The sequence below is a fragment of the Entelurus aequoreus genome, linkage group LG19, assembly GCF_033978785.1.
Source record: "Entelurus aequoreus isolate RoL-2023_Sb linkage group LG19, RoL_Eaeq_v1.1, whole genome shotgun sequence".
In the NCBI taxonomy this organism is placed as follows: Eukaryota; Metazoa; Chordata; class Actinopteri; order Syngnathiformes; family Syngnathidae; genus Entelurus; species Entelurus aequoreus.
Genome location: NC_084749.1, coordinates 14,929,048 through 14,954,047, shown reverse-complemented (window position 1 = coordinate 14,954,047; position 25,000 = coordinate 14,929,048). Strand labels below are relative to the sequence as shown.

Here is a 25,000-nt window from a genome sequence, read left to right as displayed (position 1 = left end):
TTTAAGCGTGTTTAAGCCTATTTTAAGCGTTAGATTTAGTTTTTTACTGTTGAAATAAATCTAAGCGCGTTTGATTACGTTTTTAAATGTGTTGAATTTAGTTTTTTGCATGATTAAGTAAGTTTTGAAGTGTCTATTACATTATTAAATGTGTTCATTTTGTTTTTAAGTGTGTTTAATTATATTTTTAAGCATATTTGATTACATTTTTAAATTTTTATTTGATTTTTAAGCGTGTTTGATTACATTTTTAATTGTTAGATTTATTTTTTAGCGTATAAAAGTACAGTTTTAAGCGTGTTTGATTACATGTTTAAATGTGTTGGATTTAGTTTTGTGAAGGTGTTTGTTGTGTTGTGCAGAAACTGAGCGGTCAGAAGGCCACAGCTGACCACGCAGCTTCCATCCTGGACAAACGATTCAGCAGTCCTGCTCCCAGGAAGGAAAGCACCGTGCTGCTGGTGGACGAAGTAGGAATGATTGCTTCTAATTATTACCTATACAACATTCAGTTGTTAAAAAGTACTGCAAAGTCCGGGTAACTGTGGTACGTTTTCTTGTGTGTTGGTTGTGTAGTTGGACCTCTTATGGACCAGAAAGCAAAATGTGATGTACAACCTTTTTGATTGGCCGACACGACGCCACTCCCGCCTGGTGGTTCTGACCATCGCCAACACGATGGACTTGCCTGAGAGGATCATGATCAACAGAGTGGCCAGCAGACTGGTGAGCTTCCAATACTTTGCGGTGTTCCCCAGGGGTCAATGCTGGAACCACAGTGGTTGATTTACCGTACAGGCACGTGACATCTGTAAATCAAGCAAAGATGAAAAGTAGAGATGTCCGATAATATCAGACTGCCGATATTATCGGCCGATAAATGCTTTTGCGTGCCGGCCCAGTCACATAATATCTACGGCTTTTCAAACACACAAGTGAATGCAATGCATACTTGGTCAACAACCATACAGGTCACACTGAGAGTAGCCGTATAAACAACTTTAACACTGTTACAAATATGCGCCACACTGTGAACCCACTGTCAGGTTTAAACACTGATGACATCTGTTAAACAAGACAAGAGGCAAAGAATTAAACAGAGACAGAATTCAATTTGGACTCAATATTGAGGAGAGTCGTCTGTACACTGTACCCTTTGTACAGTATCTCAGCACGCTCTGCCAAAAGATTGCACGCCTCCTTCTTTTATTTTGGACCCTCCCCGACCACATGGCCACCGCTGTTTCCAAAAGACAAAGATCGCAAAAAGTTCACAGAAAAGGTCGTAAACAATTCACAGAAAAAGTCAGTTCAAAAAGAGTTCGTAAAATACTTCAAAAAGAGGTCCATAAAATAGTTCAAAAAGAGTTCGTCTGGAAATTGGGCAGATCCTGCCATCTCTCCGCTTTGAAGTCCTCGGGTTAGAACGATATCTTTCTGTTGATTACCATAAATTAGAGAAAACAGAAACACCTTCATCTTGCTTTCCCCCTACACAGTGGAGTTTTACGAGCCTTACTCTTGGTAGGCTTCAAAGACCGCTTTTGTCTTCTCACCAGACCCCTCGATGTAACACAAAGTTTTTGTGATAATTTAGAAACAATTATTCTAACACCCACACCAAACAAGAATGACAAACACATTTCGGGAGAACATCCGCACCGTAACACAACATAAACACAACAGAACAAATACCCAGAACCCCTTGCAGCACTAACTCTTCCCTCCCAACCCTACCCACCTCAACCTCCTCATGCTCTCTCAGGGAGAGCATGTCCCAAATTCCAAGCTGCTGTTTTGAGGCATGTTAAAAAAAAATAATGCACTTTGTGACTTCAATAATAAATATGGCAGTGCCATGTTGGCATTTTTTTCCATAACTTGAGTTGATTTATTTTGGAAAACCTTGTTACATTGTTTAATGCATCCAGCGGGGCATCACAACAAAATTAGGCATAATAATGTGTTAATTCCACGACTGTATATATCGGTATCGGTTGATATCGGAATCGGTAATTAGAGTTGGACAATATCGGCAAAAAAGCCATTATCAGACATCTCTAATGAAAAGTACACTGCAAAAAGTCAGTGTTCAAAAACAAGAAAAAAAAAATACAAAAATGAGGGGTATTTTATTTGAACTAAGCAAAATTATTTGCCAATAGAACAAGAAAATTTGGCTTGTCAAGAATTTCTAAAACAAGTAAAATTAGCTAACCTCAATGAACCCAAAAATACCTTAAAATAAGTATATTCTCACTAATAAGTGTACTTGGTAGAAAAAACAAATATGAGACCTTTTTGCTCAATATGTTGAAAAATATCCTTAAATTAAGTAAATGCTAGTGCCATTATCTTGACATAATGATATAATCATGATTTTTTTTCATGCTTGAAGTAAGAAATTATTACTTTAAAAAAGTAGTTTTATACTTGTGAGTGTTGATGACACAGCTTTGAGGACCAAAACCCTTAAAACAAGTAAAACACTCTAACATAAAATCTGCTTAGTGAGAAGAATTATCTCATCAGACAGAAAATAAGCAAATATCACCCTTATTTGAGATATTTCATCTTACTTACATTTCAGTTTTTGCAGTGTACGCACAAATGAATCGAAACAATTCAAGAGAGAAAGTAATTAAAAAGATGCCTTGGTATAAACGGACTAAACTAAAATCATTTTATTATTTGTTACCATTTCAGGGCTTAACTCGGATGTCGTTCCAGCCGTACAGTTTCAAGCAGCTGCAGCAGATCATCACGTCGCGTTTGAACAAAGTGAAGGCGTTCGAAGAAGACGCTCTGCAGCTGGTGTCCAGGAAGGTGGCTGCTCAGCACCCCCCTCGCTCGTTGCCCACTTCCTGTTCAGGGGGTCTTACCTGTGCGCCTATGTCCAGGTGGCCGCCTTGTCGGGCGACGCCCGCCGATGTCTGGACATCTGCCGCAGAGCCACCGAGATCTGCGAGTTCTCCGCCGGCCCCGGATTGGTGGGGATGCGTCACGTGATGGAGGCGGTGAACGAGATGTTTTCCTCCACCTACGTCAGCGCCATCAAGTGAGACGCTCGCGTTATGTCAGCAAACGTCTGGGCGCACGTGTGAAGGGCGCCGTCTTTGTTCCCAGGTGTGCGTCCAGGCAAGAACAGGTGTTCCTCCAAGCTGTCATTGCGGAGTTTCGACGCCTGGGATTGGAGGAGGCCACCTTCCAACAGGTACAAAACGTCAAACAGTCCTTACTCTGCATCACGGGTGTCAAACTCAAGGCCCTGGGGGCCCGATCTGGCCCGCCACATCCTTTCACAAGGTCCGCCTTTCTCACTAAATGTATTTCTTCTTTAAATTTGGACAGAAAAAATTCTTGCATATCCTTTTTTTATTTTAATTTTATTTTATTTATTTATTTTTTTACTTTACAAAAGAGAAGTGTAGGATTGCATATCCTTTAAAACAGTGTTTTTTAACCATAGGTCCCATTGTTGGCCCCTAGAGGGCCGCCAAAAATATTGGTTTCTGCGGTACTCAGTTTTAATGCACTTTTCCACCACTTGTGGCAGTAATGACAAAATAAAAAAAAAACAGAAGAAGTCTGGAGCTAAAGTCATAGAGAAGTTATATATATTAGTAGGGATGTCTGATAATATCGGACTGCTGATATCAGCCGATAAATGCTTTAAAAGGTAGTATCGGTTTCAAAATTATCGGTATCTGTTTCAAAAAGTAAAATTTATGACTTTTTAAAACGCCGCTGTGTACACAGACATAGGGGGAGGTACAACCTTAAAGGCACTGCCTTTGCGTGCCGGCCCAATCACATAATATCTACGGCTTTTCACACACACAAGTGAATGCAAGGCATACTTGGTCAATAGCCATACAGGTCACACTGAGGGTAGCCGTATAAACAACTTTAACACTGTTACAAATATGCGCCACACTGTGAACCCACACCAAACAAGAATGACAAACACATTTCGGGAGAACATCCGCACCGTAACACAACATGAACACAACAGAACAAATACCCAGAACCCCTTGCAGCACTAACTCTTCCGGGACGCTACAATATACACCACCCGCTACCCTTAATCCAAGTTATGGCATTTTTTTCCATAACTTGAGCTGATTTATTTTGGAAAACTTTGTTACATTGTTTAATGCATCCAGCGGGGCATCACAACAAAATTAGGCATAATAATGTGTTAATTCCACGACTGTATATATCGGTATCGGTTGATATCGGAATCGGTAATTAAGAGTTGGACAATATCGGAAATCAGCAAAAAAGCCATTATCGGACATCTCTATATATTAGTATTTTTTAAAATATATATATTTTTTGCATATATTAGCCACACCAGACTATAAGCCGCAGATAAATGAGTTATTTACACCGAAAGATTTTGTAAATGTTTATTTACATACCTTAATTGTTTCCAAACTGTGCCTGTAACACGGCAGTAAAACGGCCGATCGAACAAAACAGAAGGCATGGTCATGGACCCACTAGCTGCGGAAACGAGCTCTCCCAATCAGCTAAACCGACTCAATAACTCCAAGGTGATGTTTTGGTGAATTTACTGAGGAATTTGTAAAAACTAAAACAATACAACAACAAAAAAATGCCACTGCAAGTTAATAACACTAACACAGACACTCTAAAACGTGTTAGCATATTTGCTAATTCTAACGACGCCAGCTTCATGATATTATAATAGTGAAGTGAATTATATTTATATAGCGCTTTACATAGTGAAACCCAACATCTAGGTTACATTTAAACCAGTGTGGGTAGCATTGGGAGCAGGTGGGTAAAGTGTCTTGCCCAAGGACACAACGGCAGTGACTAGGATGGCGGAAGCGGGAATCGAACCTGGAACCCTCAAGTTGCTGGCACGGCCACTCTACCAACCGAGCTTTGCCGCTAACAGCGTGTAGAAATATGCTTAAACACTCCTACAGACATCACACATGGGACAGTTTAGTAAGTATGAATAGTTTTAGTTATATTGTTAAAACTTACAATATGGAGTGATGAACGAAGAATCCGTACGAGTCGAAACGCTACGGACGATTAGAAGACGGAACGACACTTGTACTTCCGGTTTAAAGCTCTAAACGGCAGGAAATGCTGTAAACGCTTTCACCCTGCAGTGAGCAAACTCGTCCAAAAGATGGCGCCATAGCACAAACACACCATTTCAGTATTTTTTGCATGTATTTTATGAGAACTATTTGCATTATAGCGAAGAAAAATCCATGAATTAGCCGCATCGATTTATAAGCTACAGGGTTCAAAGCGTAGGAAAAAAAGTAGCGGGTTATAGCCTGGAATTTCCGGTATATATAATTTATTTGTATAAATTATTATAAATTGTTTGAAAATGGGAAACATAGAATCACATTTGTCGCATCGATGAAGTGTTTTTGTTTTGTTAACGACAGGAAGTAGAGTACTATGTCAAGTGTAGTGACTGTAACGAGCGTGTTGGTCGCAGGTGTTTGTGCAGCACCAGGCTCTGTGCCGCGTGGAGGGTCTTCCGTCCGTCAGCGCCTCGGAGGGCCTGGCGGCGTGCCAGCGTCTGGGCGCCTGCAGGCTGCTTCTGCTGGAGGGCGGCCGCGCGGGAACGCTGCAGCGCGTCCGCCTCAACGTCGGCCAAGACGACGTCCTCTACGCCCTCAAGTCTGACTGACGCGGGGAGTCACTTTTTTAATCCCAAGGTTTTTAAATCCTTTTAATTGGACTTCAAACTTGGCATTAATTAATGTTTAGTATGTTTTAATGTACATGGTACTGTTTAGTCACTTATTTAAAATGTGAGGACTTGTCTTTTTACTGTCTTTATACGTGCAATAAATGTTGTCATGTTATTGCTGTGCTGCTAATCTTTATTGAAAAGCATCTTCGTTTTGTATCGTTTTGTATCGTTTACTTGTGAACTTAATCATTCAAAAAACGTAAAACAATAACGACGTGGGAACAAATTAATGGCAAAATAAAGCGAGTTTGTTACAGTAAGAAATAGTAAGAAAAAGTAAGAGTAAGGTCAAAAAACTGTGTGGCTCGATTCCCCCATACCTGACTGCCATTACCCACAATACATTGTGTCCATAATAGGGATGTCCGATAATATCGGCGGATAAATGCTTTAAAATGTAATATCGGAAATTATCGGTATCTGTTTCAAAAAGTAAAATGTATGACTTTTTAAAACGCCGCTGTGTACACGGACGTAGGGAGAAGTACAGAGCGCCAATAAACCTTAAAGGCACTGCCTTTGCGTGCCGGCCCAATCACATAACATTTGAAGCTTTTCACACACACACAAGAGAATGCAAGGCATACATGGTCAACAGCCATACAGGTCACACTGAGGGTGACCGTATAAACAACTTTAACACTGTTACAAATATGCGCCACACTGTGAAGCCACACCAAACAAGAATGACAAACACATTTCGGGAGAACATCCGCACCGGAACACAACAGAACAAATACCCAGAACCCCTTGCAGCACTAACTCTTCCGGGACGCTACAATATACACCCCTGGTACCCCCCATCTTACCACAATCCTTCCGCCATATATGCAATTAAACAGTTACGTAATCTTCACTGTATTAAAGCAGTATAAAATAGCACATCATCAAATTATTCAAACAAATATAATAATTACAAATAAAGTGTATCTTAATTATTCTAAAAATGTATTATATACATTTTCGTATTATGCAAATAAAGTAAATAGTCCCCTTTTGGCTGAATAAACATAAAGCACCTTCCATAAAATGTAAATGAACTTAAACAGCATTTAGTCTCCTACACTGCAAAAAGTCAGTGTTCAAAAACAAGAAAAAAAAAAAAAAAATAGGGGTATTTTATTTGAACTAAGCAAAATGATCTGCCAATAGAACATGAAAATTCAGCTTGTCAAGACTTTCCAAAACAAGTAAAATTAGCTAACCTCAATGAACCCCAAAATACCTTAAAATACCGGTAAGTATATTCTCACTATTAACAAGTGCACTTTTCTTGGTAGAAAAAAAAGACCTTTCTGCTCAATATATTGAAAAATATTCTTAAATGAAGTAAATGCTAGTGCCATTATCTTGACATAATATGCGCTAGGCATCATGATTTTTTTTTCATGCTTGAAGTAAGAAATGATTACTTTAAAAAAGTAGTTTTATACTTGTGAGTGTTGATGACACAGCTTTGCAACAGTTGATATTCTAGTTTCAAGCATGTTTTACTCAATATAGGTCATCAAATCTCAGCAACAAGCTGTAATATCTTACTGAGATCATTTAGAACCAAAACCCTTAAAACAAGTAAAACACTAACATAAAATCTGCTTAGTGAGAAGAATTATCTTATCAGACAGAAAATAAGCAAATATCACCCTTATTTGAGATATTTAATCTTCTTAAATTTCAGTTTTTGCAGTGTACATTATAATTCCAATAAACTAGTATGATTGCCAGGTTAGTTTTGTGTGTGAAATACTTAATATGATGAGGGCGATGAAAAAACAAAACTACAACCAAGAGCAAAGTTAGTGCTGAGTGACAAAAAAAACACTCAAACATAAAAATTGCTCATATGTTTAGTTGTTGTCAACGGAAATTATTTACCGTATTTTTCTGAGTATAAGTCGCTCCGGCCGAAAATGCATAATAAAAAAGGAAAAAAACATATATAAGTCGCACTGGAGTATAAGTCGCATTTTTTGGGGAAATGTATTTGATAAAACCAAACACCAAGAATAGACATTTGAAAGGCAATTTAAAATAAATAAAGAATAGTGAACAACGTTATATGAGGCATTAATAACCAACTGAGAACGTGCCTGGTATGTTAACGTAACATATTATGGTAAGAGTCATTCAAATAACTATAACATATAGAACATGCTATACGTTTACCAAACAATCTGTCACTCCTAATCGCTAAATCCCATGAAATCTTATACGTCTAGTCTCTTACGTGAATGAGCTAAATAATATTATTTGATATTTTACGGTAATGTGTTAATAATTTCACACATAAGTCGCTCCTGAGTATAAGTCGCACCCCCGACTCCAAGCTATGGAAAAAACTGTGACTTCTAGTCCTAAAAATACGGTATATGTATTTTTTTTTACAAAATAGCTTTTCTTACCAGTTCACTTGGTTCGGAATCATTGAAGTACTATTCTTCTAATTCATACAAATCCAATTAATATTAAATATTTAAAATCAGGATTTTTTTCTTGGCAGACTTATGTCATTATAATATAATCAAACTAGTCATGGCCTCAAGATCCTCTCCTGACATAAATCTTCAGGAATTAATTTATTTTGAACATCTACTGATCACAAAGGCACAAACACATCATGTCTGACTGCAGGATTCCCGTTTAAATGACATGAAAAAGTTAACCGGCAGGTAAGGTTACCATAGCAACTGACTCTGAATGTGACTTACCTCTCCTTAGACAGAAAAACCTAAATTTCCCTCATTTCAGGGTTTACATACTGAGAGTTTTCACTTAACCTGCTTTCTGGAATACGCCCCAGTACTGTCGCTTGTAAAGCTGATTATTTTCTACATTCTAACACATTAAAATAATACTACAAAGTAGATGACAAAAGTACACAAGTGGGAGAAAAAAAAGGTGGTCATGTGATCCACGAGACAGACGTTGGTCAGACCGAGGTGACGTCGCACAATGACACAACGCTGACGACGGCGTTGGCGTCGCCAGGTTGATCTTTGGGGTTACATTTGTCCAAGATGGATATCTGAGTAACTGTACTGCTCTCGGTAGATAAACCTCCTCGCTGTTTCCTGCACTGCAAATGCTTCTCGGTCTGCCACTTCCAAAACCTCTTCTTCAACTCCGCTTGCACCTGAAGCGCAAACAAACATGGCGCTTTACTGCAAATCTCTCCTTGTATCGGGGGAGGATTCCAATGTGGAATCCATCAATCAGATGAATCTGTTTTCTAATAGATTAATCATGATCAGTGTTGGGACTAATGCGGTACTACTGTAACGCCGTTACTTTCGGCGGTAAATAGTAATCTAACGCGTTATTTTTTATATTCAGTAACTCAGTTATCGTTACTACATGATGTGTTACTGCGTTATTTTACGTTATTTTTTATGTAGTATCAGCTAGAAACAGAAGATCTGAGTGGGTTTTATTGGAGAGCTGCAGAAGAGGCGACGGAGATGAGGTGACAAGGAAGAGGCACGCTCTGTGTGTGTGGGAGGGGGCGTGTCTTTGTTTACTAACAAGACATGGCGAAGTTAAAGCCGAGTTTCTTAACATGGAGATATTCTCACTACTTTTCTTTTGTCGACCACAAAGACAAGAACATTTTAGCTAAATGTAAGTTGTGTCTTGGATCAAAGATCCTATCCTAGCAATTCAAATCTGCTGAAACAGCTACAAAACCAACATGCTTCGACGAAGCTAGTAAAGGGAGACACACTTTCACCTCCTAAGCCAGTGTTTTTCAACCTTTTCTGGTCCAAGGCACATTTTTTTTCATTGAAGAATCTCGAGGCACACCACCAGCAGGAAACATTAAAACAGCCGATATTGACAATAAAAAGTTGTTCTCGCTATTGTTGCGTCATCTATGTTGCTGCTTCTTGATCTTAGCGCCGCTTTCGATACCGTCGATCATAATATTTTATTAGAGCGTATCAAAACACGTATTGGTATGTCAGACTTAGCCTTGTCTTGGTTTAACTCTTATCTTACTGACAGGATGCAGTGCGTCTCCCATAACAATGTGACCTCGGACTATGTCAAGGTAACGTGCGGAGTTCCCCAGGGTTCGGTTCTTGGCCCTGCACTCTTTAGTATTTACATGCTGCCGCTAGGTGACATTATACGCAAATACGGTGTTAGCTTTCACTGTTATGCTGATGACACCCAACTCTACATGCCCCTAAAGCTGACCAACACGCCGGACTGTAGTCAGCTGGAGGCGTGTCTTAATGAAATTAAACAATGGATGTCCGCTAACTTTTTGCAACTCAACGCTAAGAAAACGGAAATGCTGATTATCGGTCCTGCTAGACACCAACATCTATTTAATAATACCACCTTAACATTTGACAACCAAACAATTAAACAAGGAGACTCGGTAAAGAATCTGGGTATTATCTTCGACCCAACTCTCTCGTTTGAGTCACACATTAAGAGTGTTACTAAAACGGCCTTCTTTCATCTCCGTAATATCGCTAAAATTCGTTCCATCTTGTCCACTAGCGACGCTGAGATCATTATTCATGCGTTCGTTACGTCTCGTCTCGATTACTGTAACGTATTATTTTCGGGCCTCCCTATGTCTAGCATTAAAAGATTACAGTTGGTACAAAATGCGGCTGCAAGGCTTTTGACAAAAACAAGAAAGTTTGATCATATTACGCCTATACTGGCTCACTTGCACTGGCTTCCTGTGCACTTAAGATGCGACTTTAAGGTTTTACTACTTACGTATAAAATATTACACGGTTTAGCTCCAGCCTATCTCGCCGATTGTATTGTACCATATGTCCCGACAAGAAATCTGCGTTCAAAGAACTCCGGCTTATTAGTGATTCCCAGAGCCAAAAAAAAGTCTGCGGGCTATAGAGCGTTTTCTATTCGGGCTCCAGTACTCTGGAATGCCCTCCCGGTAACAGTTAGAGATGCTACCTCAGTAGAAGCATTTAAGTCCCATCTTAAAACTCATTTGTATAATCTAGCCTTTAAATAGACCCCCCCTTTTTTAGACCAGTTGATCTGCCGTTTCTTTTCTTCTCTCCTCTTCTCCCCTGTCCCTTGCGAGGGGGAGTTGCATAGGTCCGGTGGCCATGGATGAAGTGCTGGCTGTCCAGAGCCGGGACCCCGGGTGGACCACTAGCCTGTGCATCGGTTGGGGACATCTCTGCGCTGCTGACCCGTCTCCGCTCGGGATGGTTTCCTGTTGGCCCCGCTGTGGACTGGACTCCCGCTGATGTGTTGGATCCACTGTGGACTGGACTTTCACAATATTATGTCAGACCCACTCGACATCCGTTGCTTTCGGTCTCCCCTAGAGGGGGGGGGTTACCCACATATGCGGTCCTCTCCAAGGTTTCTCATAGTCATTCACCGACGTCCCACTGGGGTGAGTTTTTCCTTGCCCGTATGTGGGCTCTGTACCGAGGATGTCGTTGTGGCTTGTACAGCCCTTTGAGACACTTGTGATTTAGGGCTATATAAATAAACATTGATTGATTGATTGATTGATAAGAATTCAAACCATAACCAACCATGTATCACTATAGCTCTTGTCTCAAAGTAGGTGTACTGTCCCGACCTGTCACATCACGCCGTGACTTATTTTTAGTTTTTTGGTGTTTTCCTGTGTGTATTGTTTTAGTTCTTGTCTTGCGCTCCAATTTCGTTGTTGATTGTCATGTCATGTACGGATGTACTTTGTGGACGCCGTCTGCTTCTCCACACGCTGTAAGTCTTTGCTGTCGTCCAGCATTTCTGTTTTTGTTTACTTTGCAGCCAGTTCAGTTTTCCCTTCGTTTTGCCATCCCTAAGCTTCAATGCCTTTCCTTAGCGGCACTTACCTTTTGTTTATTTTTGAGTTAAGCATTAGATACCTTTTTACCTGCACACTGCCTCCCGCTGTCGTCTGCAAATTGTGATCACGACAAACCATGTTCCCGACATCTACAAAGCAATTTGCTACCTGCTGCCACCTACTGATATGGAAGAGTATTACACGGTTACTCTGCAGATCTCTAGACAGCACAGACACTCAACAACAGCACATTTGCGGATTATTGGTTTGCAAAAAATATTTTTAACCCAATTAGGTGAAATTACATAATCTCCCACGGCACACCATACAATATCTCATGGTACACTAGAGTGCCGCGGCACAGTGGTTGAAAAACACTGTCCTAAGCAACAGCGGCTGGATTTTAACGAGGCACTGCTAGCCAGGACAACATTGATAGAGCCATTGCAGCACTGAAGGTACACACACGCTGTCAATTCTCTTATATACTCTTTCATTCTAGACTTCTAGAGTGTTTATCACATCACTCTATATCAGTGGTTCTATACCTGGGTTCGATCGAACCCTAGGGGTTCGGTGAGTAGGGCTCAGGGGTTCGGCAGAGCCTCCGCCACGGAGGTCACACACCCGACTCATCATGTAAATAAAAACTTCTCCCTATCGGCGTATTATAGATACGTCCTGGGCAGTTGAGGCTCCTCTATGGGGTCTTGGGGCACTAGGAGGTTAACCCCTTTACTACTATTACCCCAGGTGGCCCTTGGCAAAGGCCTAGTACCTGACTGCCCCCTAGCCAGGGATACAGTCAAGACCTCAACGTCTTGGACTCCATGCCACTGGACCCTGATCCGATTCTGTCAAGGATCATGTGGTGACTGTCTGTGCACCAGTCTCCCCACGTAAAACAAAGTCACGCACAGGCATCCTCCATAAAGGGATATACCCCTACCAGGAGGATCGTCATACTCGTTTGAGTGACCGCCGATGATGATGATTATGGATACGGCAACAGCCGAAGTCACACTGATTTGCAGGTGTGTAATTTGTTGTGTTCATGCACTGTGTTGGTTTTGTTCGTTGAACGAGGTGATGTTCATGCACGGTTCATTTTGTGTGCCAGTAAAAAAACATAACTGTCTTGAATTTGAAAAAAAAAAAACTAAACATTTTATTTTTCACTAAAGAAGGGTTGAGTGCGTATTTGAAACTGGTGGGGTTCTGTACCTCCAACAAGGTTAAGAACCACTGCTCTAAATGTATAGACTATAAAGTTCACAAACATAAAGAGGGATGCTAGTGGGCCAGGCCAATCTTTCCTTATATCTAAACTAAAACTGGGGAAATGTGTAGAGCAGGGGTCACCAACGCGGTGCCCGCGGGCACCAGGTAGCCCGTAAGAACCAGATGAGTATCCTGCTGGCCTGTTCTAAAAAATAGCTCAAATAGCAGCACTTACCAGTGAGCTGCCTCTATTTTTTAAATTTTATTTATTTACTAGCAAGCTGGTCTCGCTTTGCTCGACATTTTTAATTCTAAGAGAGACAAAAGTCAAATAGAATTTGAAAATCCAAGAAAATAGTTTAAAGACTTGGTCTTCACTTGTTTGAATAAATTCATTAATTTTTTTACTTTGCTTCTTATAACTTTCAGAAAGACAATTTTAGAGAAAAAATACAACCTTAAAAATGATTTTAGGATTTTTAAACACATATACCTTTTTACCTTTTAAATTCCTTCCTCTTCTTTCCTGACAATTTAAATCAATGTTCAAGTAAATTAATTGTTTTTATTGTAAAGAATAATAAATACATTTTAATTTAATTCTTCATTTTAGCTTCTGTTTTTTCGACGAAGAATATTTGTGAAATATTTCTTCAAACTTATTATGATTAAAATTCAAAAAAATCATTCTGGCAAATCTAGAAAATCTGTAGAATCAAATTTAAATCTTATTTCAAAGTCTTTTGAATTTCTTTTAAAATTTTTGTTCTGGAAAATCTAGAATAAATAATGATTTGTCTTTATTAGAAATATAGCTTGGTCCAATTTGTTATATATTCTAACAAAGTGTAGATTGGATTTTAATGTATTTAAAACATGTCATCAAAATTGTAAAATTAATCTTAATCAGGAAAAATGACTAATGATGTTCCATAAATTTTTTTTTATTTTTTCAAAAAGATTCGAATTAGCTAGTTTTTCTCTTCTTTTTTTCGGTTGAATTTTGAATTTTAAAGAGTCGAAATTGAAGATAAACTATGTTTCAAAATTTAATTGTCATTTTTTTCGTGTTTTCTCCTCTTTTAAACCGTTCAATTAAGTGTAAATATCATTAATTATTAATAATAACAGAGTTAAAGGTAAATTGAGCAAATTGGCTATTTCTGGCAATTTATTTAAGTGTGTATAAAACTGGTAGCCCTTCGCATTAATCAGTACCCAAGAAGTAGCTCTTGGTTTCAAAAAGGTTGGTGACCCCTGGTGTAGAGTGTTCTGGGCTTCAGACATGATTTTATTTCAGAATTCCTTGAGAGAAAAAAACACCTGGTTAGGCTTTGTGTATGTAGTGTGTGCCTTCCTTGCTTTACAGCCATGTTGTTATTATGCTGTTTGTTACTTATGTATGTTATGTTGCAGCTATTTGAAATAGTTTGGTCAATTTGTTCTGGCCTGAAACAAATTGGCCCTTTGAAACATATCTTTGTCTTTGTGTGTTGTATGGAGACCACATTGCTTAGCAGAGTTCAGTGATGCAAATGCATGTCAAGTTGATCAACAGATTGTATTATTCTCCACTGCAATAACGGTACTGAAATGAAGGCTAAAAGGGCATTAAAGGGGGCCTTAAAAATATATATATATATATATAAGTAACTAAATAGTTACTTTTCACTGTAACTCATTACTTTTTGGTGTAAGTAACTGAGTTAGTAACTGAGTTACTTTTGAAATAAAGAAACTAGTAACGGTAACTAACCCAACACTGATCATGATTAATCACCATTTGCAACTACTGTACATCTGAAATATGTTCCTACTTAGTCAGCGCTTAATCACACATTTGTCAACAATGTTTGAGAGAAATATGTTTGTGTACGTAACAAAAGTTGTGTTTGAGTTGATCTCATGAGAAATAAAAGCCAAAACAAAAGTGTTTATATTTGAGTGGAGTGTGGCTAAAAGGTTTGAAGTGTTACTTACGTCACCGTTTAAGAAGCAGTAGAGCAGCGCCACCACGAATCCCTGCGAGAACACAGAAGTACGACTTGAAGAGATGCAGTATTTTGTGAGTCTTTGAAAGTATTCGTTAGTACTTTGTTCTACCTGGAAGGATCCCAAACCGAGTTCTATGAAAATACGAGCGTCAGTCGCCACGTTTTCTGGTAGGAATGCAAAGATCATGTAATGCATCCCAAACAATGGGATCAGCAGCAACGTAGACTTGGCCAACCTCCTGCACATGAACACATTATTCATTCATTCATGTACCAGGTTTTCAGCACATGAACACATTATTCGTTCACTTGTTCACTCAACCATTCATTAAATAGGGCAACCAGTATCCTGCATATGCACACATCATTCATTCATTCATTCATTCATTCATTCATTCATTCACCAGGTTTTCAGCACATTAATACATTATTCATTCACTCAGCCATTTTTTTCATTAAAGTACCAAGTATCCTGCAAATGAACACATTATTTATTCAGTCCTTCATGTACCAGGTTTTCAGCACATGAACACATTATTAATTCCCTTATTTACTCAGCCATTCATTAAATAGGGTAACCAGTATCCTGCACATGCACACATCATTCATTTATTAGGTTTTCAGCACATGAACACTTCATGTATGAGTTTTTCAGCACATGAACACATTCATTCACTTATTTACTCAGCCATTCATTAAATATGGTAACCAGAATCCTGCACATGAACACATTATTCATTCATTCATGTACCAGGTTTTCAGCACATGAACACATTATTCATTCACTTATTCACTCAGCCATTTTTTCCATTAAGGTACCAAGTATCCTCCACATGAACACATTATTCATTCATTCATGTACCAGGTTTTCAGCACATGAACACATTATTCATTCCCTTATTTACTCAGCCATTCATTAAATAGGGTAACCAGTATCCTGCACATGCACACATCATTCATTTATTAGGTTTTCAGCACATGAACACTTCATGTATGAGTTTTTCAGCACATGAACACATTCATTTACTTATTTACTCAGCCATTCATTAAATATGGTAACCAGAATCCTGCACATGAACACATTATTCATTCATTCATGTACCAGGTTTTCAGCACATGAACACATTATTCGTTCACTTATTCACTCAACCATTCATTAAATAGGGCAACCAGTATCCTGCATATGCACACATCATTCATTCATTCATTCACCAGGTTTTCAGCACATTAATACATTATTCATTCACATTCACTCAGCCACTTTTTTCATTAAAGTACCAAGTATCCTGCACATGAACACATTATTTATTCATTCCTTCATGTACCAGGTTTCCAGCACATGAACACATTATTCATTCCCTTATTTACTCAGCCATTCATTAAATAGGGTAACCAGTATCCTGCACATGCACACATCATTCATTTATTAGGTTTTCAGCACATGAACACATTCATTCACTTATTTACTCAGCCATTCATTAAATATGGTAACCAGAATCCTGCACATGCACACACTTGTGATTTAGGGCTATATAAATAAACATTGATTGATTGATTGATCATCCAGTCATTCATTTACCATGTTTTCAGCACATTAATACATTATTCATGCACTTATTCACTCAGCCATTTTTTCCATTAAGGTACCAAGTATCCTCCACATGAACACATTATTCATTCATTCATGTGCCAGGTTTTCAGCACATTAACACGTTATTCATTCTCTTATTTACTCAGCCATTCATTAAATAGGGTAACCAGTATACTGCACATGCACACATCATCCAGTCATTCATTTACCATGTTTTCAGCACATTAATACATTATTCATTCACTTATTCACTCAGCCATTTTTTCCATTAAGGTACCAAGTATCCTCCACATGAACACATTATTCATTCATTCATGTGCCAGGTTTTCAGCACATTAACACGTTATTCATTCACTTATTTACTCAGCCATTCATTAAATAGGGTAACCAGTATACTGCACATGCACACATCATCCAGTCATTCATTTACCATGTTTTCAGCACATTAATACATTATTCATGCACTTATTCACTCAGCCATTTTTTCCATTAAGGTACCAAGTATCCTCCACATGAACACATTATTCATTCATTCATGTGCCAGGTTTTCAGCACATTAACACGTTATTCATTCTCTTATTTACTCAGCCATTCATTAAATAGGGTAACCAGTATACTGCACATGCACACATCATCCAGTCATTCATTTACCATGTTTTCAGCACATTAATACATTATTCATTCACTTATTCACTCAGCCATTTTTTCATTAAGGTACAAAGTATCCTGCACATGAACACATTATTCATTCATTCATGTGCCAGGTTTTCAGCACATTAACACGTTATTCATTCACTTATTTACTCAGCCATTCATTAAATAGGGTAACCAGTACACTGCACATGCACACATCATCCAGTCATTCATTTACCATGTTTTCAGCACATTAATACATTATTCATTCACTTATTCACTCAGCCATTTTTTCATTAAGGTACAAAGTATCCTGCACATGAACACATTATTCATTCATGTGCCAGGTTTTCAGCACATTAACACATTATTCATTCACTTATTTACTCAGCCATTCATTAAATAGGGTAACCAGTATACTGCACATGCACACATCATCCAGTCATTCATTTACCATGTTTTCAATACATTATTCATTCACTTATTCACTCAGCCATTTTTTCATTAAGGTACCAAGTATCCTCCACATGAACACATTATTCATTCATTCATGTGCCAGGTCTTCAGCACATTAACACGTTATTCATTCACTTATTTACTCAGCCATTCATTAAATAGGGTAACCAGTATACTGCACATGCACACATCATCCAGTCATTCATTTACCATGTTTTCAGCACATTAATACATTATTCATTCACTTATTCACTCAGCCATTTTTTCCATTAAGGTACCAAGTATCCTCCACATGAACACATTATTCATTCATTCATGTGCCAGATTTTCAGCACATTAACGTTATTCATTCACTTATTTACTCAGCCATTCATTAAATAGGGTAACCAGTATACTGCACATGCTCACATTATTAATTCACTCATTTAGTAGGTTTTCAGCACATGAGCACATTATATATTCACTTATTCAGTCAGCCATTTATTCATTAATGTACTAAGTATCCTGCACATGAACACGTTATTCATGAACTTATTAATGTACCAGATTTTTAGCACATATTGATTAATTTTGTCATTCTTTCATCAAGGTACCATGTCTCTTGCACATGAACACATTATTTCACTTCTTAATGTCCAAGGTTTCCAGCACATGAACACATTTATTCACTGAGTCATCAAAGTACCATGTCTCCTTCATATGAGCACATTATTAATTAATGTATTCACTCAGTCATTCATCCATTAAAGTACCATGACTTCACCACATGAACAGATTAATTTACTTATTCACTCAGTCATTATGGTATAGACTTAGACTGAGACAAACCTTATTGATCCACAAGGGAAATTGTTTCCTTGTGGATTATCCTGCACATTAACATATTATTAATTAATATATTCACTCAGTCATTCTTTCATTACAGCACCATGTCTCCTGTTCTCTCAGTTCTCTGTGAAGCGCTTTAAGTGTCTTAAAAATGGTAAAAGGGTTATACTTGTATAGCACTTTTTCTACCTTCAAGGTACTTAAAGCGCTTTGACACCATTTCCACATTCACACATTCACACACCCATTCACACACACTGATGGTGGAAGCTGCCATGGAAAGCCCTAACAACGCCCCATCAGGAGCAAGGGTGAAATGTCTTGCCCAAGGACACAAGGGACGTGACTCGGATGGTGGAAGCTGGGATTGAACCCAGAACCCTCAAGTTTCTGGCACCGCCGGTCCCAAAAAATCCATTCATTCATTAAGGTACTATGTATCCTGCACATGAACACATTTATAAAAACAAAATCACTCATTCATTAAGGCACCATGTCTCCTACACGTAAATACATTATACATTCATTCATTAGGGTGCCATATCTCCTGCATATGAACACATTATTTAGTTATTCATTAAGGTACCATATCTTCTGCACATGAACAAATTAATTAATTATTTCATTAAGATGCCATGTTTCATGCACATGAAGATATTCATTTGTCACCCATACATTTAATAAGGTACAATGTCTCTCGCACATTATTTATTTATCCATTCATTCATTAAGATACTATGTCTCCTGCACATGAACACATTTATTCACTTCTTTTTCACCCATTCATTCATTAAGGTACCATGTCTTCAGCTGGTGAACATATTATAACTTCATACATTAGGTACCATATCTCCTGCATTTAAAAACATTAGTCACTCATTCATTCAGTTACCATATCTTCTGCCCAAAAACGCATTTAGTCATCCATTATGGTGCCATGCACATGAATATATTATTCATGTAATCACTTATTCATTCAGTACCATGTCTCTTCCACATTATTCATTAAGGTACTATGTCTCCTGCACATCAACACGTGTATTTATTTTTTGACCCACCCATTCATTCATTAAGGTACTATGTTTCCTGCATATGAACGCATTCATTCATTAAGGTACCATATCTTCTGCACATGAACACATACATTCATTAAGGTGCCATGTCTCATGCACATTAAGATATTATTCATTAATGCGCCCATTCATTCATTCATTAGGGTACCATGTCTCCTGCACGTAAACACATTATACATTCATTCATATCTCCTGCATATGAACACATTATTTAGTCATTCATTAAGGTACCATATCTTCTGCACATGAACAAATTCATTCATTCTTTCATTAAGATGCCATGTTTCATGCACATGAAGATATTCATTTGTCACCCATACATTTAATAAGGTACAATGTCTCTCGCACATTATTTATTTATCCATTCATTCATTAAGGTACTATGTTTCCTGCATATGAACGCATACATTCATTCATTCATTAAGGTACCATATCTTCTGCACATGAACACATACATTCATTAAGGTGCCATGTCTCATGCACATTAAGATATTATTCATTAATGCACCCATTCATTCATTAGGGTACCATGTCTCCTGCAAATGATTCATTCATTCATCATGGTGCCACAGTCAGGTCTCTCACTTGAAGTGATTGCTATGGTTGCCGCCAACAGCGGGACGCCGTAGTTTCTGCAGCAGGATGCGTATGACGTTGATGAAGATGATGAAGTTTACCTGCATGAATGACAAAGTATTTATATATCAACTACTTGCATATCTTTTCATGCTCACACTTTCATTCATTCATTGAGGAGAGAAGCAAGTTGTGCTGTGGTAGTGCACAATCATATAGAAGTGTACAATAATATACTGTATACACTACTAACCACATTCGATTCACTCTATTGCAGATTTTTTCAGATTTTTGGCCGAAATTAAGCATTTTTTCGCACATAAATGGGTAAATGAAATACAAATATAGTAGTATTGGTCACTAGATGAGACACAAACCAATCAAAGCGCTCTGTTTAGCATCGTAGCCACTGATTGGCTCAGCCTCAGGCATTACTATACTGGATTAAACAATTGTAAAGGTGAAATGTGGGTGTTGTTATATACAGTCGTGGTCAAAAGTTTACATACACTTGTAAAGAACATAATGTCATGGCTATCTTAACTTTCCAATAATTTCTACAACTCTTATTTTTTTGTGATAGAGTGATTGGAGCACATACTTGTTGGTCACAAATAAACATTCATGAAATTTGGTTCTTTTATGAAATTATTATGGGTCTACTGAAAATGTGAGCAAATCTGCTGGTTCAAAAGTATACATACAGCAATGTTAATATTTGCTTACATGTCCCTTGGCAAGTTTCACTGCAATAAGGCGCTTTTGGTAGCCATCCACGAGCTTCTGCTTGAATTTTTGACCAGTATTCTTGTCAAGATTGGTGCAGTTCAGCTAAATGTGTTGGTTTTCTGACATGGACTTGTTTCTTCAGCATTGTCCACACGTTTAAGTCAGGACTTTGGGAAGGCCATTCTAAAACCTTAATTCTAGCCTGATTTAGCCATTCCTTTACCACTTTTGACGTGTGTTTGGGGTCATTGTCCTGTTGGAACACCCAACTGCGCCCAAGACCCAACCTCCGGGCTGATGATTTTAGGTTGTCCTGAAGAATTTGGAGGTAGTCCTCCTTTTCCATTGTCCCATTTACTCTCTGTAAAGCACCAGTTCCATTGGCCGCAAAACAGGCCCAGAGCATAATACTACCACCACCATGCTTGACGGTAGACATGGTGTTCCTGGGATTAAAGGCCTCACCTTTTCTCCTCCAAACATATTGCTGGGTATTGTGGCCAAACAGCTCAATTTTTGTTTCATCTGACATCACATGGACAAAGATAAGACCTTCTGGAGGAAAGTTCTGTGGTCAGATGGAACAAAAATTGAGCTGTTTGGCCGCAGTATGTTTGGAGGAGAAAATGTGAGGCCTTTAATCCCCAAAACACCATTCCTACCGTCAACCATAGTGGTGGTAGTATTAGGCTCTGGGCCTGTTTTGCTGCCAATGGAACTGGTGCTTTACAGAGAGTAAATGGGACAATGAAAAAGGAGGATTACCTCCAAATTCTTCAGGACAACCTAAAAGGTTGGGTCTTGGGCGCTTGGGTGTTCCAACAGGACAATGACCCCAAACACACGTCAAAAGTGGTCCAGGAATGGCTAAATCAGGCTATAATTAAGGTTTTAGAATGGCCTTCCCAAAGTCCTGACTTAAATGTGTGGACAATGCTGAAGAAACAAGTCCATATCAGAAAACCAACAAATTTAGCTGAACTGCACCAATCTTGTCAAGAGAAGTGGTCAAAAATTCAAGCAGAAGCTTGTGGATGGCTACCAAAAGCGCCTTATTGCAGTGAAACCTGCCAAGGGACATGTAACCAAATATTAACATTGCTGTATGTATACTTTTGACCCAGCAGATTTGCTCACATTTTCAGTAGACCCATAATAATTTCATAAAAGAACCAAATTTCATGAATGTTTATTTGTGACAGACAAGTATGTGCTCCAATCACTCTATCACAAAAAAATAAGAGTTGTAGAAATTATTGGAAACTCAAGACAGCCATATATGTGAGCCCAGTCATAACTCACCAGTAATGATGCGGTTATTGGAGCTTCTATGATCCACCATATGAAGGCCACATCAGTGTCATCCCAGCAGCTTCACAGCAACATGTTAATCAAATAAACAATAATTATTACATATCTCTTCACAAACCAAAACCTGTAAAAAATTATAAAATTAACACAAAAACAAAACCTTATTTTGATACACTACCGTTCAAAAGTTTGGGGTCACATTGAAATGTCCTTATTTTTGAAGGAAAAGCGCTGTACTTTTCAATGAAGATAACTTTAAACTAGTCTTAACTTGAAAGAAATACACTCTATACATTGCTAATGTGGTAAATGACTATTCTAGCTGCAAATGTCTGGTTTTTGGTGCAATATCTACATAGGTGTATAGAGGCCCATTTCCAGCAACTATCACTCCAGTGTTCTAATGGTACAATGTGTTTGCTTATTGGCTCAAAAGGCTAATTGATGATTAGAAAACCCTTGTGCAATCATGTTCACACATCTAAATCCTTTGAGCAGATTGAGTTTCTGGAGCATCACATTTGTGGGGTCAATTAAACGCTCAAAATGGCCAGAAAAAGAGAACTTTCATCTGAAACTCGACAGTCTATTCTTGTTCTTAGAAATGAAGGCTATTCCACAAAATTGTTTGGGTGACCCCAAACTTTTGAACGGTAGTGTATATTTGAATAGTACGTGTTTTACCAGTGAATTTATCTTAAAGATTATGACGTAGTTAGTATGACTTCTGTTAAAGTATATACTCCCTGTACAAAAGGGGGGTTGAGTACATTTAGACATTTCTTGTATAATTGACTATAACAATGATGAAGTGTTTATATTTTTTGGATGTAAATCAGCATGGGTGAAATACTTATTTCCCCAATGTATATTTTTGGCAGCATCTCACCCTTTGTTGTCATAGACGTTCCTGGCCAACATCCATGCACTTATGATTATGGTTGGCAGACCTGAGGGGGAACACAAGTTCATTGGCCCAATCAAGTCAAAAAAAGGAAAAACAACAACAATCAGAACAGGGGCAGGTAACATGGAACAAGCCCGATATGAAGATCATGCGCAGGAAGAAGAAGAAGAAGCGCATGTAAAATGTCAATGAATGACGATGTGTTTCATGTGACATGTTAGCGCAGATCATCAACTTCCTGCTCCGTTACTGATAAGAATGTAACGGCAGTGTCCTTGTGACGCGCACTGTTAGTGCTGGGCTTGTAAACAGTCGGAATGGAACGGTATCCTGGACTGACTTTATGCAAATATATATTACATGTGTTATTTTGCACAAAAAAATGTTGTTTTCCCATGAATTTTTTTTTGTACAAACCATGTATCAAGTTCAATTCAAGTTTGAATAAAAGTAATTGAAAAATTGTTTCAGATAAAGTGTGACATAGGGCTTTATAGGGATAGAGGGCTTTAAAATAAAATAATTCTCAGGGCCACTCTGGGTAGGGGTATGTTTTGTTTACGTTTTACCCGATACTAGTACTCAATGAGTACTTTTAAAACGGTATGGGTGTTTAAACGCTGCCCGACCCAGTACTTCAAAATTGAAAAACTAATAATTTTTATTATAATTTTTATTTATTTATTTAATTTTGTGACAATGAAATTGAGCAGACTAGTAATTTAAATACTTCAATTATATAAAATACCATGACTACTACGTTACTTGTACAATATCACTACTACTACTACATTACTTACAATATATTACTTGTACAATATCACTACTACTTCATTACTTACAATATATTACTTGCACAATACTGTATCACTACTACATTACTTACATAACGTTACTTGTACAATATCACTACAACTACATTACTTACTAGATGTTACTTGTACAATATTACTACTACTACATTACTTACAATATATTACTTGTACAATATCACTACTACTACATTACTTACAAGACGTTACTTGTACAATATCACTACTACTACATTACTTACAAGACGTTACTTGTACAATATCACTACTACTGCATTAGAACATGTTACTTGTACAATATCACTACAACTACATTACTTACTAGATGTTACTTGTACAATATTACTACTACTACATTACTTACAAGACATTATTTGTACAATATCACTACTACCACTACATTACCAGACGTTACTTGTACAATGTCACTACCAAAACTACATTACTTACAAGACGTTACTTGTACAATATCACTACTACTACATTACTTACAAGACATTACTTGTACAATATCACTACTACCACTACATTACAAGACGTTACTTGTACAATGTCACTACCACTACTACATTACTTACAAGACGTTACTTGTACAATATCACTACTAGTACATCACTTACAAGACATTACCAATACAACATCACTACTACTACATCACTTACAAGACATTACCAGTACAATGTCACTACTACTACATCACTTACAAGACATTACCAGTACAATGTCACTACTACTACATTACTTACAAGACATTTCTTGTACAATATCACTACTACTACATTACTTACAAGACATTTCTTGTACAATATCACTACTACGACATTACTTACAAGACATTACTTACAAGACATTACTTGTACAATATCACTACTACGACATTACTTACTAGACGTTACGTGTACATTAGTACTACTACTATATTACTTACAATATGTAACTTGTACAATGTCACTACTAATACATAACTTAGAAGACGTTACTTGTACAATATCACTACGACTACATACCTTACAAGTTATTACTTCTGTGTGAAGTGAAGTGAAGTATATTTATATAGCGCTTTCTCTCAAGAGACTCAAAGTGCTTTACATAGTGAAACCAATCATTTACATTTAAAGTACATTTAAACCAGTGTGGGAGGCATTGGGGGCAAGGGTCTTGGCCAAGGACACAAAAGCAGTGACTATGGTGGCAGAAGCTGGAATTGAACCTGGAACCCTCAAGTTGCCGGCACGGCCACCCTAGCAACTGAGCCACGCCGACCCCAACAATATTAGTGTACACTACCGTTCAAAAGTTTGGGGTCACCCA

At 37.9% G+C, this 25,000-nt stretch overlaps 2 protein-coding genes across 3 annotated transcripts in view; one reads left to right on the top strand and one right to left on the bottom strand.

The window, feature by feature from the left end:
* Positions 1–5,874, top strand: part of orc1 (origin recognition complex, subunit 1) — a 25,525-nt gene extending 19,651 nt beyond the window's left edge. For both annotated transcript variants that reach the window (XM_062027973.1, XM_062027974.1), the window contains exons 11-16: positions 363–470; positions 577–726; positions 2,707–2,826; positions 2,901–3,058; positions 3,127–3,214; positions 5,498–5,874. In XM_062027973.1, coding sequence (XP_061883957.1) covers positions 363–470; positions 577–726; positions 2,707–2,826; positions 2,901–3,058; positions 3,127–3,214; positions 5,498–5,692 — 819 coding nt within the window. In that variant the 3' untranslated portion in view covers positions 5,693–5,874. The remainder of the gene's footprint in view (positions 1–362; positions 471–576; positions 727–2,706; positions 2,827–2,900; positions 3,059–3,126; positions 3,215–5,497) is intronic.
* Positions 5,875–7,899: 2,025 nt separating this feature from the next.
* Positions 7,900–25,000, bottom strand: part of ghrhrb (growth hormone releasing hormone receptor b) — a 43,612-nt gene continuing 26,511 nt past the window's right edge. Inside the window, exons 8-13 of the mRNA XM_062027972.1 lie at positions 22,860–22,920; positions 21,962–22,031; positions 19,940–20,031; positions 14,883–15,012; positions 14,760–14,801; positions 7,900–8,891 (exon numbers count right to left, since the gene is read on the bottom strand). Of these exons, the coding sequence (XP_061883956.1) occupies positions 8,688–8,891; positions 14,760–14,801; positions 14,883–15,012; positions 19,940–20,031; positions 21,962–22,031; positions 22,860–22,920 (599 nt within the window). The 3' untranslated portion in view covers positions 7,900–8,687. The remainder of the gene's footprint in view (positions 8,892–14,759; positions 14,802–14,882; positions 15,013–19,939; positions 20,032–21,961; positions 22,032–22,859; positions 22,921–25,000) is intronic.